Genomic DNA, 17,072 nt, shown 5'->3' on the forward strand with positions numbered 1-17,072 from the left:
CTCAAATTACTCAATCCTTTATGGCTTATACCAAATGAATACTAGGAAGCTTATTTGAAATAACAATAAAAATATTCTATAAATGATTAAAATTTAGTACATTAGTTAGTAAGTACTTGTAACATACTTGTATAATGCATGATTATATGTATAATTTAATATTCTTTTGTACTTATATATTTTAAAATATTTTGTGAAAAATATTTTGACCTTTCACATAACCTTAGAAAATAATAAAATTTTATCGTATTATAAAATAATAATTTTATCTTATTATATTCATAGGTTTTAAGTTATAAAAATTGTGATATAGAAACAAGTGATATTCTACATGTAACTAGGAAGATTTGTTGTTATTGTTATCTAAACTTTTAAATTTTTCAAAAATTGAAAATGATTACAAACTTACTATTCTACAATTAGTATAATTTGTTAATTAGCCAAAATTCTAGCAAAAGGCAAGCAAATGCAACTTGTAATCAATCCATTCTGATGCATGAAAAAATAAGATAGCATTCTGCAAATAAATAAAAAAATCCACTTTATATAGTTCGTTGTGACAACCAGGCTTATCCCCACTTTTATTTGAGTTTTGATTACAATGGATATAACATATTCCCTCCAAACCCCAAATTTTGAATTATAACATTCAACCAAAACATGCTCAAACTCTCAGGCTCGGTCATACAAAGACAACTAGTGTGAATATCCGTGCTACGCACGGTACTTACATTATTAAAATAAATTAAAAAATTATACCATTTTAATTTGAAAAAAGTTAAAAAAATTATACCAACATAATTAAAATTTAAGATTTGTCTAACAATAGTTCAAAATATGACAAAAACTGTAAATCATTCAAGAATTGTGTTTTTGCAAAAGATGGATCTTAAAATAATAATAATAATTTATATTAGAAAATGAATGATATATGGATAGAAATAAATGTAATTGCATTTTTTTTATTTTAAAATGAAATACTTACCAATATTATGCATTCGATTTGATAATCTTATATATATATATGCATTATGAGAATATATATATGTATGTATATATGTGTGTGTGTGTGAATTAACTACCTTTGAATTAATTTTTATTAAAAAAATTATTTATTTTTAATGCCTTTATAATTTGTGAATGATTGTGAGAGTAAAATATATTATGACAATAAGATACGTTGAATTGTGAAAATTGTAATTTAAACAGGCTCCTAAATTTTGGATATTTGATTTTCGTAGTTGCGAATTTCTTAAATTAACGGTTAGTTATTACTCTAAGTGATATGGTAAGTGTCAGTAATAAATGTGAGATGTGAATTGGAATTTGCAAATATCATTTTACAGGGGTGGTTATTATCCGTTAGTTAAAGTTTAGGAGTTTGAATTTTATGGGGTAGTGGAAAAAACATAAGGGAAATGTGGAAAAAATATAAGTATGATTATAGGATTTGTAGGGCCGGTTACATGATTAGTTAAGAGATAAATATTTTTTAATTAAAAAATGTAAAATTCTATTAAAATAGCATTCAGACTTTTGATAATTTTGAAAGCTCCTTATCCAAAACCCCCTCAGCAATACATTTAGATATAGATACTAAGCGATAGTTATGATAGCGCAATAGTTTTTACCTGATATAACACGTTGTTACACTTTTAGCGATCATTTGATTTATTGTTGGACATATTCGCCTAAATAAAATAACACCTAAAATTATGGAAGTAAGTTTCCTATCTAAAATAGTAAGTTAAGTGTAATAGATTAGTAACTTTTATACCTCAAAAGGTAAATTGGAATAAATATTAAACTTAATTTTTAAATAAATAGATTACTACTTGATATCCCAAACTTACTTTTAAAAGAGTAAGTTTAGTTCAAATAACAGTAAGTTTTTATACATCAATAGTAATTCTTACTAATAACATGGCAATAAAAATGATTAAGGATCAAAATTTACCATTTTTTGGAATGCATGTACAATTTTTACATTAAAACCTTATCTCAAAGTAGTATTAGAAAGCTTATTTGAAATAATGATAAGATGTTTTTATTAATGATTAAAACTTAGTACCTTAGTTAGTAAGCACTCATAATATACCTTAGTAAGTTTAATTCAAGTAATAGTAAGTTTTTATACATAAATAGTAATTATTACTGATAACATAGCAAATTTGATTAATAATCAAGATTTATTGATTTATGGGACGCATGTACTATTTTACTTTAAAACTTATTTCAAACTAATATTAGGAAGTTTATTTGAAATAACGATAAGATGTTTTATCAATGATTAAAACTTAGTACCTTAGTTAGTAAGTACTCATAATATACTCGTATAATACATTATTATAGGTATAATTTAAAATTTGTTGTACTTATATATTTTAAAATACTATGAAAAATAGTATGAACTAAACCTACTCTCCAAAAAGTAAATTTCTGATATGCAGTAGTAATTTATTTTTAAAAAATTTAAGTTGCATATTTATTTCAATTTACGCTTGAACATACATCGATCGGTGCTCTTTGGATGCGTCCAAACTCCAGTGAATGTCTTTAAACTAAATTCTAATCAAAGTAGTATCCAAAATGTAATGATTTAGAGTAAAATGCTCATAAAATTTAGTACAAGGATAGCTAGTGTGAATATCCGTGCTATCCAAAATATTTATGTATTTTACATAAATATAATGATTCAGAGTAAAATGCCAATAAATAGATAGTATTTTGTTGATGTAATGCCCATAATCGGTGGCCCCAGGATGGCTTTATTTAGTAATTAGTACTGCTTACGCTTCTTCACAAATGTTTTATTCTTAGGCCCTTTATATTTATGTTAATTCCGTGACATCCCAACACACTTTTAGCTTCTGCAGTACGCAACATTTCCAAATCCCGGTTATAGGTCACCACTTACTTTTGTAAAAATAACCCTTCTTGATCCGTACATGTCAGTTTCTTTGACATATTCTTTACCTTTCCACGTGCCTGCTTCTTTGCCATATGCTTTACTTTCCACACGTCTTCTTTGATTACTAAACATACTGCAGCAACATCCTATATAATTAATGGATCGCTGTAAAATGCCAGGCCAGAGATTTCTTTTAACGCCTTGCGCTGTCAATGCACAATAGTATTGTGCACGTGTTTTTAGTTTTCCTCAGTTCGGGTAAGAATAATAGGACTGCTTGGCTAGGGTTAGTGTTGTTAAGGACTGCTTGGTTCCAGCTATTTATCTTCCATTGGAATTTACGTAGTGGAGTTAGCTTTGAATTGTCAGACGTATATAACACAATAGAGGTTTTGGTATGACAAAGAAGAAAGGGCCAGAAACAGAAAGGAGGTAGGCACGCATCAAAAAACATATTTACATCATTGCTTTAACTTAACATACAAGTTCTTAAACTATGTCAATGAGTCAAACATTAACCTTGCAATTTATCATGGAAGAGAAGTAAAAATAGTAAAGGTACTATAAACATCACATACATTCATCTTAAACAAAAACCACCCCAATCACAATGCATCAGTAGCTTCTTATGCTTAAATTGTGGCCCCTAACCAGAGTCTTCATGGCGTGGATATCATCATCTGTTTCGAGAAGAAGATTGGCTTTTCAACATGCCTTTTCATAACCTAATGGATGACAAATTTTCCCACTTTGATAGCTCGTGACCATCTGAAGCTTCATATTTTCAACCATGCATTATTGGAACATAAAATAGTGTAGTTGTAATTATGGCCCGTTACTAAAGTCTCCATGGCATGAGTACGATCCTCTGTTTTTGAAGAAGATTCGCTTTTTAATACCCCTTGTGATAACCAAATGGATAAGAGTTTCCCATTTTGATGGCTCGCGACCATCTCAAGCTTCATCACGGACTATTGGAACATTACAACATCAAACTAAAAAGAGATTTGGACTTCTATCTACAGACAAACTTACAAATGCTTTCTCTAGATACATCTTATTTGAGAGCCCCGACCAACCTTCGATAGACTTGCAAAGACAAAAGCACTAGTTGCCAGTCTTAGCCTTTGAGGAAAAGAATCTGCTTAATCCACGAGAATGTTTCTCTGGAGTTGGTGTAGAAGATGAAGAAGATGAGCCCGACTTAGTAGGCCGATGCTTTGAATATTTTGAGCTTGTTGGCGACTTCAGCAGGTTGTTTCCTTCAGAGTCAGGACTAAATGGGGCAGAGTATAAGTCTACTGGGGAGTCGCCGCCTGCTCGGTGCAAACTGACTGAAGTGGCCATGTCTGACTCAGATGGATCAATTTCTTGCAAGTTCATACCACTGATGGTGGGTTCCTCGTTGAAACCCTCGTCCTTGTGATTCCTCTCATGGTTTGGGGACCCCATCGACTCTGTTTGAGGACGCAAGGCTTTCAACTGCTTGCCGAGGAGGAATATTGTTTCCTGACACTCAGCCAACTTCTCTGCTGCAGCTGCCAGATCTCTCTCCTGGAATAATACAAAACGGCAAAATATGCTGTGTAAGACACTAGATCCAAGAACATACCAAATAAAAAAAATCCCACAAAAAGTGGTTTATGAAACACTAAAATTCGTGATTTCCTTTTATTCAGGGAAGCAGTAGGGGCTACCTATCAAATCACCTCAAATCATGGGCAGCAAGAATGAGCAAGTTTCAGGTTTTAAAAAAAATGCGTCCACTTGCTACAGGTTATTTTTTTAAAAATAGTTGACATATCCTCCAAACTCCAAATTTATTCTTTTATCATCTAACACGAAGCATAGGAAAGTATGATACGCCATATACATTGTTGCTGATTGATATTTGTTAGATTTCTTTCTGTGGATTTAAATATGTGCCAAGGATGGATCATATTAAGAACCCAAGTAACAATCCAAAAGGGCATCTCAAGAAGGTCTACACATCTCACCTGATTAGTCTTGGCATCAACATCAGGCGGACAACTTCTGATCCTGGAAAAAGACGAGGTAAAACAAAGGAAAGCAAATTCATGAATAAAATTAAATAAACTAGCTGATTCATCAATGCATTTAAGATTTGAAAGCATGCTGTAGAACCCCATTGATTAACATGAATTCATAGTTGACAAAGAAAAATCAACATAAAAGGGACTTTTTACACCTCATTGAAAGTTCAATACACTAATAAAAGGGTGAATTGTTCATGTCAATTAGTATAGATGTTCTTGTAGTCTCAAAGTTCAGAACATATTTTCAGTGATAATTTGTGTTAAGAGAGGAAAAACATTTTAAAAAATACTCTACCCTTTTCTTGACGGTGACAATGTCTTGAACCAAGTTCAAAATCATAAATGAAGTGGAATGAGCAGAAATAATATATGCAAGTATCAATAACCTTTTTATTTTTTTATTTTTTTGCTAACCTTAACAGCTGTTCTTCAAGATCCTTGCATCTGGACAAAGCATCCTGATGATTTCTTCTCTCCTCCTGGAGCTCATTATCCAGACTCTCTATTTTTACCTGGAGGAGGTTTACTTCAGTTTGCAGTTCTTCTGCACGTGCTTCAAGTGTTTTATATGACTCCGCCATGCACTTGAGCTGAGTCTCAGCCAAGCTGTTCAACTTCTGCGCAGAAGTTAACTGTGACTTAACTTCTGCCAATTGTCCTTCAGTCTCCTGCAACTGAGTCTTGGTGTTTTCCAGGTTTTCAGTACATCGAGCTAGATCAACTACAAAGCTCTCTTTCTCTAACTTCAGTTGTTCATACTCCTCTAATGAACATTTCCGTGAGGTGGCAGTTAATTCAGAGGTTGGAACAGGACTTCCCTCATGGGGAATATCAGGATCAGAATTGGAATCAGAAAAGTTGGTGCAGTTATTTGGATACCTATCTGTTGAATCCTGGGAGCCTTTATTCTCTGGTAAGGCAACCTTGTCGATACAATCAGAATTGTTACTTTCTACTTCAGATATTTTGTAGCCGAGGACATTAAAATGGAGCTCATTTGCCTTACCTAACACACGAGAAAGGCTAAAGACAAATTTAACCAGATCACCTTTGCTGCTTGCAACCTCATTATATTTGCCATAAAAGTCATCCAATATTTCACCTAGTCCCTCACCATCTACAGATATTCCTTGCACAACCTTGGCCTCTTTGCCCAAAACTGTTACAAAGTCATGAATCTGAGTGATAGCAGCAACTAATTCCTGGCTTAGAGCACACAAAGTCTCCATACAAGGTTTGCGCTGTTCAGAGAAAACTGTTTCCTTCTCCGAAGTCACTTCGGCTTCACTTTTGAAATCAGATGAAGTATCGAGAGCTTGAGTTGCCTCTACAACACAGCTCACAGATTGATGGTGCAGACAATCATATGTTTCCTGCACCACATGTCTAAGATCCTCCAAAACTTTGTGAATGTCAGTATGCATAGTTAGTGACTCAAGTATCACAGAAAGTCTTGACTGGAGCTTTACCAGAGGATCTGCATTGACTTCAGGGTCTTTTTGTGGCAGTTCTAACTTGGAAGAGATCTGAATTTCCAATGAATCAGAGTCGTGATGCTCCTGTAATCCTCCTTCAACTGCAGAGTTATGATTTACAATATCAGATATCCCATTGTTTGAAATATCAGAGACAGAAACTGCTTCATTTGAATTATTTGATAGGTATGCTAATTTCTCCATTTCCAGGAAGTCATCCATCAGCTCCAGATGATTAGCATTTTCAGACTTCTGAGAACCATCAATGTTCTTTTCCTTCTTGAAATGAGAGAGCTCAGACACTAATGCAGTAGCCCAAGACCCAGCACAACTCGCATCATCTTCATTTCCATCTTCAGACATGGATGTTAAGCTTGGTGGATTGCTTGCATTTTGACTCAAAGAACCTTCAATAGGCATCTGAATGTTGAATTTTAGAGGACTTCTTAGTTCTCCATTAGCTTGCAACTGTGCCTCCAGACTTTGAAGCTTGCTAGCTGTCTTAGCACAAATACTCCTAGAGGCTTGCAATTCACTGTTACGCTTGGCCACAGCTTCTTTTAACATTTTTGTTTCTTCCTCCATGGCCAGTAAGCGTTCTGTGAGCAACTGATTCTCTTTCTGATATTTGTGTGCATTGTCTATTGAAAATTCAGGCAATTGCGACAAATGTGCCACAGGAGGCTTTACTGGAGATCTCTTCATCCGAGTTTCCCCTTGATCACGGCCTAAGCTTTCAACTTCTAGCTTCATTTGTGCCAACGCAGCAGGACCAGGCAACTTCTTTCGAACAAGACCACGTAATCTTTGGCACTCTGCTTCCAGCTTAGCTATTTTCTTTACTCCTTCCAAATGCTGCTTGTTTGCCACTTCTGCTGATCTTACAGTCATGTTCTTTTCCTCATTACGGATTTCTAACTCCTTTGTAACTATATGGACTTCATACTTTAGCGAATTGATTTCCTTTTGACATGATTCAATATTGCTCTTCAGAAGTTCTATCTCTGCTTCAGCCTGTGATTTTTCCTCATTTAGCTTGATCAGCATGTTTGAACGCTCTTGCAAAGACCTTGAAAGTGCAGCATTTTCAGCAGCAGACCTGCGCAATTCTTGGTCCAAGTTGGATATTTTTGATTCAAAGTCAAGCTTTAACTTGTCAATCTGTTTTGTTTTGTTGACAACAACTTCATGAAGTTTTTGTTCATGTTCTTCCTTCAGGTTTCGTATCTGCCGCATGCATTCCTTGAGAGCTCCATCCAGGTGTGATGCCCGATCTTCAGCTGTTAGCTTTAACAGTGTAACGGATTCTAGATGGTTTTTCAAAGATAAAGCTTCTGCCTCAGCCTTTTCCCAACCTGTTTCACATACCAATGCCATTTTAAAAAGTTGAAATGCCAGAAGATTGAATGCGTGCTTAGCCTTTTCCTGAATATGCTAGAAGCTGACAGTTAACAAACCTGAAACAGCTTCTTCAGCCACTTTAGCATGTTGTTTCACCAGGTTTTCCTTATTAGTCATCTCTGTATTGGCTGCAGCTAACTTTTCATTTAGTTCCTTGATCTCTTCTTCCAAAGTGCCCACTTGTTCCTCATAGGACTTCACTTGATCCTCCAATCCAGTTAGGTAAGAATAGGTGTCCACGGATATTTGCACATACTTCGGCTTTTTGTAGTCATCCTTCTTTACCTGGAAACAAATGAAAATACTAAAATAGAGAAAAACAAGGATACCATGACAGTTATTCTAGTGCCAGAAAAAGCAAAAGATGTTGAGAAGTAAAATAAGTTATTGTGAATTTCTCATTAAAGTGCATCCAGATATATCTAGTGGATAAATGCATACAATTCGAGGGGTACAAATAAGAAAAATAATTGCAAGGACTGGCCTAAGATGTAAGTTTCACAGTTATCTACTCTCTGGTAGTTTAAATGATTGTTAACTCCATTGCAAATGAGGGATTGATTCAAGAGCGTGCGTTGTTGTTCCCGAAGCCCTCTGTTTCTTTTTCTTTTTTTCTTTTTGACAAATATCATTTGTGTAAAAATCAATATTATGCAAACTTGCTGATGAAGATATGGCACTCAACAATCATAATCTGCTGAAGAAGACCAGAATGTAAAGCATTCTAACATAGGCCAGAAAACTTCCAAGTGAAGTAGGATTTGCACAAAAGTATGAGCAGTAAATATGATTAAAAACAATGACGAAGTGGGTCAAGAATTAATATGTTTTTTCCTCAATAGACCTATCATGCGAATGAACAGACCTGATCACCCTGAGATCCTGCTGAATCTGAAGGAGCATTATTAGAGTCTGAAGCAACAGTGACACTAGCTGCTTTATCTGATGATTTTTTCTTCCAAGGCCAGCTCCTTCGGTCCATTGCCAATTCTAAATGTGAAGGAGACAGAACCAAATGTCAATGGCTAACATAATCCAAAAACAGACTAGAAGAATGGGCAAAGTGAAAATGCAAATGGACCAAAAACTGATTTCACAAAACAGTATATTGCGGGTGCCCTTTAAATGAAGTGCGTAATTCTAGTTTCAAGTTTTGGCTTTCCACTATTCACAAAATTTCATGCGGATGGTAATGTCATGAGCACCCCTGTCAAGTGTCAACATGGGAAGTGAGGAAACACCAAACTATGACCGTGCTATGAGAGTACCGGAAGCTTTATGATGACACACATCCATCACCATCAAGCTTACCTGTAAGAGTGGTTGAGGAATATTCTATTCCAAAAGAGATTTGACATCTAAAACATCATACTATACAGCAGCAGTTTTTGTACTGAAACAGACCAAAGATTGAGGATGATCCAGCAAAACAAGAAATCTAGATATTACGACAATTAATGAACCGCAGTATGAACACAGTGAAATGCAATGTTCACGTTGAGGCATATACCGAGCGTTCTTGTACTTTCTCTGCGTCACAAGATACATAAGCACGCATAAAACGAAACTGGAAATTAAATTATTTTCAAAGGCACAGAAAAAAAAATCATCTTGGAGTTAAACCGATAAATAGATAAACAAAGGGGCATATTCATGGAAGAAATTGGTACCGGAGAAGTCAAAACTTTTCCTTAATTATGATATGTCTTTAATATAAGGGAAACTAAAATGGTTGGTTAGACTTTAGAGTCTTGAAGAGACAAATTAATACGGATATTTAGCTCAGAAAACAATAAATTTCATATTTAAAAGTAGAGAGCAACTGTCGAGGCATACAACTAGCATGGGCAATTAAAAATCTACCAAAGGTGGGATGTAGAAAAGGACGGACCACCAGAAACGAGAAAACACACCATGAAAATGGCATTCATGAATAATTTATAAAAAGATATACATATCCAAAAGGAAACAAACTAATTCGTATCTGATAATGGAAACATTAATTACATGCATCGGAATATTTGGCCTAAACCTCATATTCCCAATCACTGCAACCTTGAAATATTTATGTAATACCCATTTTATACCAGTGTAGACCAAATACTATACATTTATTCTCCTATAGAATCATATCCGGCCAGCACAATCACATTTTTCAAAATACTTTTAATTTAAACGTTTAGCTTAAAAGAATGAAGAAGAAAAGAATTTTCAAGTTTGCTTTAAGGACTAAAAATCCTTTATCAACTACAATCAGCAACAAATTTATCCGCAAGAATTGCTTTTTCCTTAAAATTATATCCACAAAAATTGGCTGCATTGCAAAAAGATAAATTTCAAATGCTTTCGATTTTAAAACTCAAAATGAAGCAAAATAAATAAATTTTAAAAATTATCGATCAACAAACCGGTGCATCGCAGCATTGATGCTTAGCTTCTGCCATCGAAAATCTAAAATTGAGAGAAAATTACATAGAAAAGCGACCTGATGGTTTTGGAAAGTGAGGAAAGCAAAACACACCGACAGAAAGAGAAGAATAGTGACCGATGCGCAAGAGAAGCTTCAAATATGAAAACCAATAGAGGAAATAGAGAAGGAAAAGCTTTGGAAGGCAGAGAAGACAAATCAAAGCGAATGACGCAACAAAAACATCAGAAGTGTGAATGACACAATCGAGTCCTGAAGAATATGTAACCGAAAGATCAGCAAATTTTATACAAAACAAAAAAGAGTTACTTTTACTCACCACTGGACACTGACAATGCAGCTGATTTACCACTGTAGTAGAAGAAAAGAAACAATAAGAAAAAGTAAAAATGCTTTACTGTTAAGCTCTCCGGAGAATGTTTAAGATCTAAGAAGAGAGAGAAAGGACGGAGGAGGAGGAGGTGGCGGCGGCGGTGGTGGTGGTGATGGAGTGATGGAGGACGTGGTGGTGGGGATAAGGGGTTGGGGGTGGGGAGGAGGGGCGTTGGGCATGGGAGATGTGTACAAATATTCGCATTAGGTGTCACTTAAAAGGCAAGACGTTGGAAAGCTCCAAAACATCAGCCTTTTAAATACAAATTTATAATTTCCAGACCTAAAAAGAAAAACAATTTTTTATTATTCATTTGTTTTTGCTTAAATAAGTCATAAAAGGGCGTTAAAGATTCTAGTAACATTACATACTCTTTAATTTCAAAAAATTACAACACATATAAAAAAATTTTGGATCGATACTTTGTATCTTTTGAATTTTTTTCAAGAATAAAAATATTTAAGATTACAAATACAAGAGCGATAAATTTAAAAAATTAATAATTAAGAAAATTCTATGCAACGTCAATAACTTTTATTTTTTTTAATATTAGAATATGCTATCAGCATGGTGAATGATGATAGAGGTAAATAAGACTAGAGTTTTCTTTTTCTTTTTTTTTTTTTTTTGGAAACGAGTGAAATATTTATAGAATTGGAAGAATGAAACTATTTAATATCCAAATCGAACTCAATTTGATGGAAATTCATTCAAACTTGATTCGTCAACGAATCAAGCCAAAGGCTGGAGAAACATTTTATACAAGATAACTTTTAAATTTGATAAAATGCTCGTTCAAATTTGGTTCAGCCGATAAATGAGTCAAGTTTAAATAAAATTTCAAACTTGTTAAAATAATTAAACAAGTTTTAAAGTATTCGACTTGATTAACGTCATTTACACCCTTAAATATCTATCAATATCTTGAATGAAGTGCTAATTATTTTAGTGTTGATTTGGTGACATGGATATTCTTAATCAAATTAATTAATTGTTGATTTAAAAGACGGCTTTAGCCTTCGAAAGTGAGATATTTGTTAATTTCACTCCCACTAAAGTGGGTGTAATTGTCATAGCCGGTGAGCTGTACAGAAGGAGAAAACTTGGACCACCGGCACGAGGTTAATAGGAAGTCCTGCGGTAGCACCCAAACTTCAGCTCCAGCTCATTAGTGGATTGGTGCGTCCACACTGGGTGGCATGTGAAGCCCTTGTACCTGATTCTTGTCGCACACACGAGTTTTAGATCCATTCCTCCCCATTTTTCCTCTTTTACACCGTTGAGACCGTACCCAATGTGTATATAATTCAAACATAATTAAAATAAATTAATTTAACCTAAACTTTAATCTTCATATAAATACAATTATTATAAATTTATTAAAAAAGTTTATGGTAGTTTGGTAGTTACCACACTTAAGAGTGATTATGATTATTTATATTGGGAATAAAAATTAGTTTCTTTAATGGAAAAAATGAAAGTTCAAAAATAACATAAAACAGTTTACACTCATTGCCACACCTTTGACTTTATGTATTATATAAAAAAAAATTTCCTAATAAAGAGAGATGGGATCTAAGAAGTAGGAAAAGAGCAGGTTACATAGATAGATATTCTTTTTTAGCTATATTTACTTTAGGCAAAAAAAGAAAGGGATCATAAAATGGACAGTTGTGAATGAATCTAAGGGGTAAAACTGATTAGGGAAACGGGAACAAAATCATGCGCATAGAGATATTATGTAATAAATAAAAGCATTAATCCCATTCTAAATGCAAATCCCACGCATAATCCTTCTCTTAAGTACATTAATGTATTGGATTATTCTTAAATTTTGACAACTACAATTACCTATCATTTTTTAAGTGTTGAAGTGAATGTTAAACACTTTGCTCCAAATACATTATCCATTTAATCTTATTACTCGAGGCTCAAGCTTTATACACTTTGCTCAGTCATGTTTACCGATTCACTGTTACTCTTAGAAAACGAGTTAGGAGGTGCATTTTATACTGACGGAAATTTCTTGGAGTCAAATTTTGAACACCATATACATTTTCACACAATAGACCGGCTGTGAAAGATGTTCTGACTTTTCCTTCGGCCCCTGGCATCGGATTGAAAATGCTGGTCTTCGTACTTGACATTAACAAGAGAAAGCTATAAATGCAATTTCAGGGCTAGGCTTTAGGCTGAAGAAAATTGATGAGTAGGAGCTGCCAGACTCATAGTAACACCTTCAAGGCTTGATGAAGGTTTTGTCCAAGACGATGGAATGTTTCTTCCAGTAGAGCAATCCAAAATCTGCTTTCAGTCGAGCACTTGGACATTAAATTGTACTATCAAATTCACCCTCTAGATCGATGCTACCGACATGGTGGAAGATGTCGCTTAGCTTATTGATACCATACCCGCCTGGGTTATATGATGATGAACACCATCGACGTCTGTTTGCGGGGCTCTAATTTTGCAGAATGGCAGCATAGACTATAGAGACAGCCAAAATTGACAAAATTGAATTGAATTGTTTATGGCTCGACCACTAAACATCTATTTTGGTGGGCCTACGCAACAACTATTTTAAGTGCGTACTTGCACAAATAATTGATGAGATTAACAAATAAAAAATGTGATAAATTTACAACACATATGGATTTTATGCCTACGTGCTTTGGGTCAAGCGCTTCTACAATTATCAACGAAAACTACAGCGTGCAGCATCTAGTGTAGACGATAACATAGCAAGTATAGGCAAATTAATAAACGTAGACACTAAAATAACAATACCCAAAATCACAGTAAAGTTTATCTCTTCTTACTGTTTGTGTCCAAAAATTTATTGTGCTTCTAGATATTGTTGTATTAGTTTTTATATCTATCAATCCAGTATCTACATCTGTTATGTTAAGGGTTACATTGCATGGTGCAATTCCTGCTTATAACTGTAGAAGCTGTTGATGCGCGCGCAAACTTTAAACCCAATGGCCTAATCCCAACTTCAAAACAAGAAAGTAATTGAGCGTGTTTCGATAGGAGATTATTTGAAATAATTACTGTAGCGCTTTTTGTGATGTAATGTGATGTGATGTAATGTGATGTGATGTATGTGAGATAAAAAGATAATTGAAAAGATAAAATGGTGTATTGAAAATTGTAAGGGTGATGTAATCAAATAAGTTTAGACAAATAAAAAGGTGTAGACACATTTTTGTTTGGCGTGCTCTCTCTTCATATGCATGGTCATTAAAATTTTGCAACCATGTATCAGGTTTAAATGGATTCGAAGCTTTCAATTCGTGCATGCATGATTTTTATTCAAGAAAAAGTGAATTCGATAAGTGATTAAGACAAGTAATTATGGAAGAAGTAAGTATGACATCAACAGGTGATTAAAAAGTCTTGCAGGTTGCTTGGGATGAGGGGTGGAAGAAAGCTACGCATATAGACCACCATCATCAGAACTTTGTATTCTGCTTAAATCCAAGATGGAGAGTCTAAGCACGTCGCCATCGATGTTGAACTTTGCTTTAGCTTGATGAGTTAATTCTATTGGATCTATAATGACTATTCCATATTTATACTAATTAGGATGTGGATGGAATGAATTGCGCGGTGAAGCTTAGCCCGTACTTCTTGGCTGTTATTCTGTAACATCATTGATTGACTGATTGTGCGCCAGTTTTTTCTTTTTTCTTTTTTTATTTTTTGGCTTCAAAAGTAGGAGGGAGGAGCGCGCGCTGCAGATGAAAAGCAGGCTTAAAAGCTGTAGTAAAAAAGAGCGTAGGATGCTACAGGAGCCATGCCTGTTTTTGGGTAGATAGCTTCGGTACTTGGGTAGTTGTCGCAGCCATCAAATTTATGGCTAGAGCTGTCCTAGGTTCTCCTACGGTTAATCAAGTCAACTACAGTCTACTGTTTATTCATCTGACAAATTAATCTGACTCCGGTGACACCACAAGGCAACTCCGATCAAGGTCATCAACAGTTATCGAGGGTAACTGCGTGGAACAGAGTGCAGTCACTAGCATAATAATAAATATAGATATTAAAAATAAAAAATGCAGATCTAATGCAACAACAAACAAAAGTAAAATTTGTGCCATAAAATAGTTGTGTTAATATCTAATTTTTATTTTGTTAGTATGTACATTTATTTTGCTGGTGCTTACATTACACGATACAATTAAGACTGCTAATTATAGAAGTCTCTCATCCAAGGCAACTCATACTTCTTTAGGGCAAAAAAAAAAAAGAGATGACCCTAATTAGTTTGCTGAAAACCTTTTCGCTCTGAATTCCAATACTGGTTGGAAAGCCTTTTTTTTAAAAAAAATAAATTTATTCTCGTTTTCTGTGAGCATGTTTTTCAATCATTTTTTATTTCACATATATAAAATTGTTACAGTAAATTTTTCTATGAAAATTTCAGAAAATAGCAATACAAACAGCCTCTGTCCCTCTACAGTACTATTTTAAACATTTTTTTTTTCAAATAGTCTTCTATCCAAACAAACCAATTGCCATTAGTTTGTTATCAATCTTAATGTCATTCAGAACTTAATGATTTGCTGATAATAGCAACCCGTTATCGTTAATCAGGCATATTGTCAATGACACTCCAATTATTTTTGAAAATACTATATGTCTTTTTGTAATTTTTAGAAAAATATATAAAATAAATGGAGTGTCAATAGCATTAACCTTGTTAGTTTGTAAGTGGTACGTAGCATTTACGTTCCAAGTTGATTATGATACACATCTGACTTAAAATACGACATTGATGAATATGAGCCGCAGGCAACCCGATGCGGTTGGTTTGAGACAATCGCCTCGACACGACATTTAATCAAGCGGAGCCCTCCAACAATTATATCCCAGACCCCAACCCTCAACTCTTATTTTTGCCAATTAATACTACTGTTTAAGTCCGTCAGATTCTCTACAATTGCCGCATATAGAGTTGTAAACACTAGCATAATAAATATAAATATTTTAAAAATAAATGTAGATATTAATATAATAAAATTTCAATACGAATTTTAAAAAGAATAATAATCTATTGCTTTATTTATTTATTGTTATGTTAATATCTGTATTTATTTTAATTTTAATAATATTTATTGTACACCATACAATTACGACTGAAAATTGCAGAGGATCATCCATCCATAGTGCTGACTGCTGACTCAAAGTAGGAGGTGTGGTACTGCTTCGTTTTCCTGCTGCAAGCAGGTACCAGGCCGAGAAGGTACAACCGCACTGCTGCCAATTGTAAAAGACGCGTAGGGACCACCAACTAGGCCACACATTTCAGTGAAACTGAAGCCTTTTTTTACAGCAGAACTGTACAACAGAAGTGTGGTACTTTTTTTTTCCCACATTCCAATCATGGTGGGGCCCAACATTTAGTTACTTTGTCGTCGTCCACGGTGCACGGCATCCCATCTGACACGTGTCCAGCGAAGCCATCACCTGTCACCCAACTCGTGTTTTCAGCTCCTGATTGGGAAAACAGAACTCATTAAGTCCACTGTCGGCAGAGTGGAATATGAGCAATCACAAAACAATTTCCCTGTCGAAGGATTTTTTATTTTTAGGCCCGTTGTATGAAAAATGGTACAAAAATTGCCTACTTACAATAATAACCATCACCAATAACTTGTCTTCTTTGAAACTTTTATTTTTTTTTGTCAAACGCACACAAGAAAGTAAATTTCTTTTTTTATCACTTCACTTTAATATCCCTCTAATCAAAGAAAGCTTGGGGAATTTGGTATCAATTATGTCGTTCAATTTTTATGTGTGTGTGCAAGTGTTAAATTTGATGCAATACTTATTAGTTTGGATTGCCAGTTTTCTTTAATAAATTTTAACATTTTTCATAAATATATTTTTTTAATCACCATTCAATCTTATATGCATCGAATCGTTATAATATATTCATTCACAAGAAAATAGCAATTTTTGAAATTAACGTGTCGGTGTGAATCACACAACTCATGTTTGGATTACATTTTTTAAATTTTTTATTTAAAAAATTAGAATAATGACTTGATATATATAAAATAAAAAATAATTAAAAAATCGCGTCAAACGATCCGGACCAAGGAAATTTTCTGCGCCTTCTCTAAACAATAATGATAAAACCAAAGGTGGTCAACTCATTGATAAGACCCCATGGATAATAGTACTAATGCTCCCGCAGGGTTCCATACACACGTGAATGTTCTTGGGTAATCTGTACGGCCCGAGGGGAAGTCGGGGCAGATAATTTTGGATGGTTTGGTAGTTATGGAGCAATAACTCGTACTGCGTTGTTTTATTCGGGTTGGCTTGAAGTTATGATTATTTCTGCGAACAACCGAATCTGGATTGTCGAGTTATTTTGTGTTGGCGAAAGCTTCGGCCTCAGCTTCAAGGCGGCTGC

The 17,072-nt window shown here is 34.4% G+C and overlaps 1 protein-coding gene across 1 annotated transcript; it reads right to left on the reverse strand.

The window, feature by feature from the left end:
- Positions 1-3,819: 3,819 nt before the first annotated feature.
- Positions 3,820-10,809, reverse strand: LOC113712668 (filament-like plant protein 4). The gene is made up of 6 exons (XM_027236168.2): positions 10,592-10,809; positions 8,710-8,834; positions 7,901-8,129; positions 5,383-7,798; positions 4,909-4,951; positions 3,820-4,465 (listed from the first exon to the last, which is right to left on the reverse strand). Exons 2-6 carry the CDS (start codon positions 8,824-8,826, stop codon positions 4,019-4,021), a joined length of 3,252 nt encoding a protein of 1,083 aa, XP_027091969.1. The 5' UTR covers positions 8,827-8,834; positions 10,592-10,809; the 3' UTR covers positions 3,820-4,018.
- Positions 10,810-17,072: the final 6,263 nt, after the last annotated feature.

This window comes from Coffea arabica, chromosome 10e (assembly GCF_036785885.1).
Source record: "Coffea arabica cultivar ET-39 chromosome 10e, Coffea Arabica ET-39 HiFi, whole genome shotgun sequence".
Taxonomy (NCBI): Eukaryota; Viridiplantae; Streptophyta; class Magnoliopsida; order Gentianales; family Rubiaceae; genus Coffea; species Coffea arabica.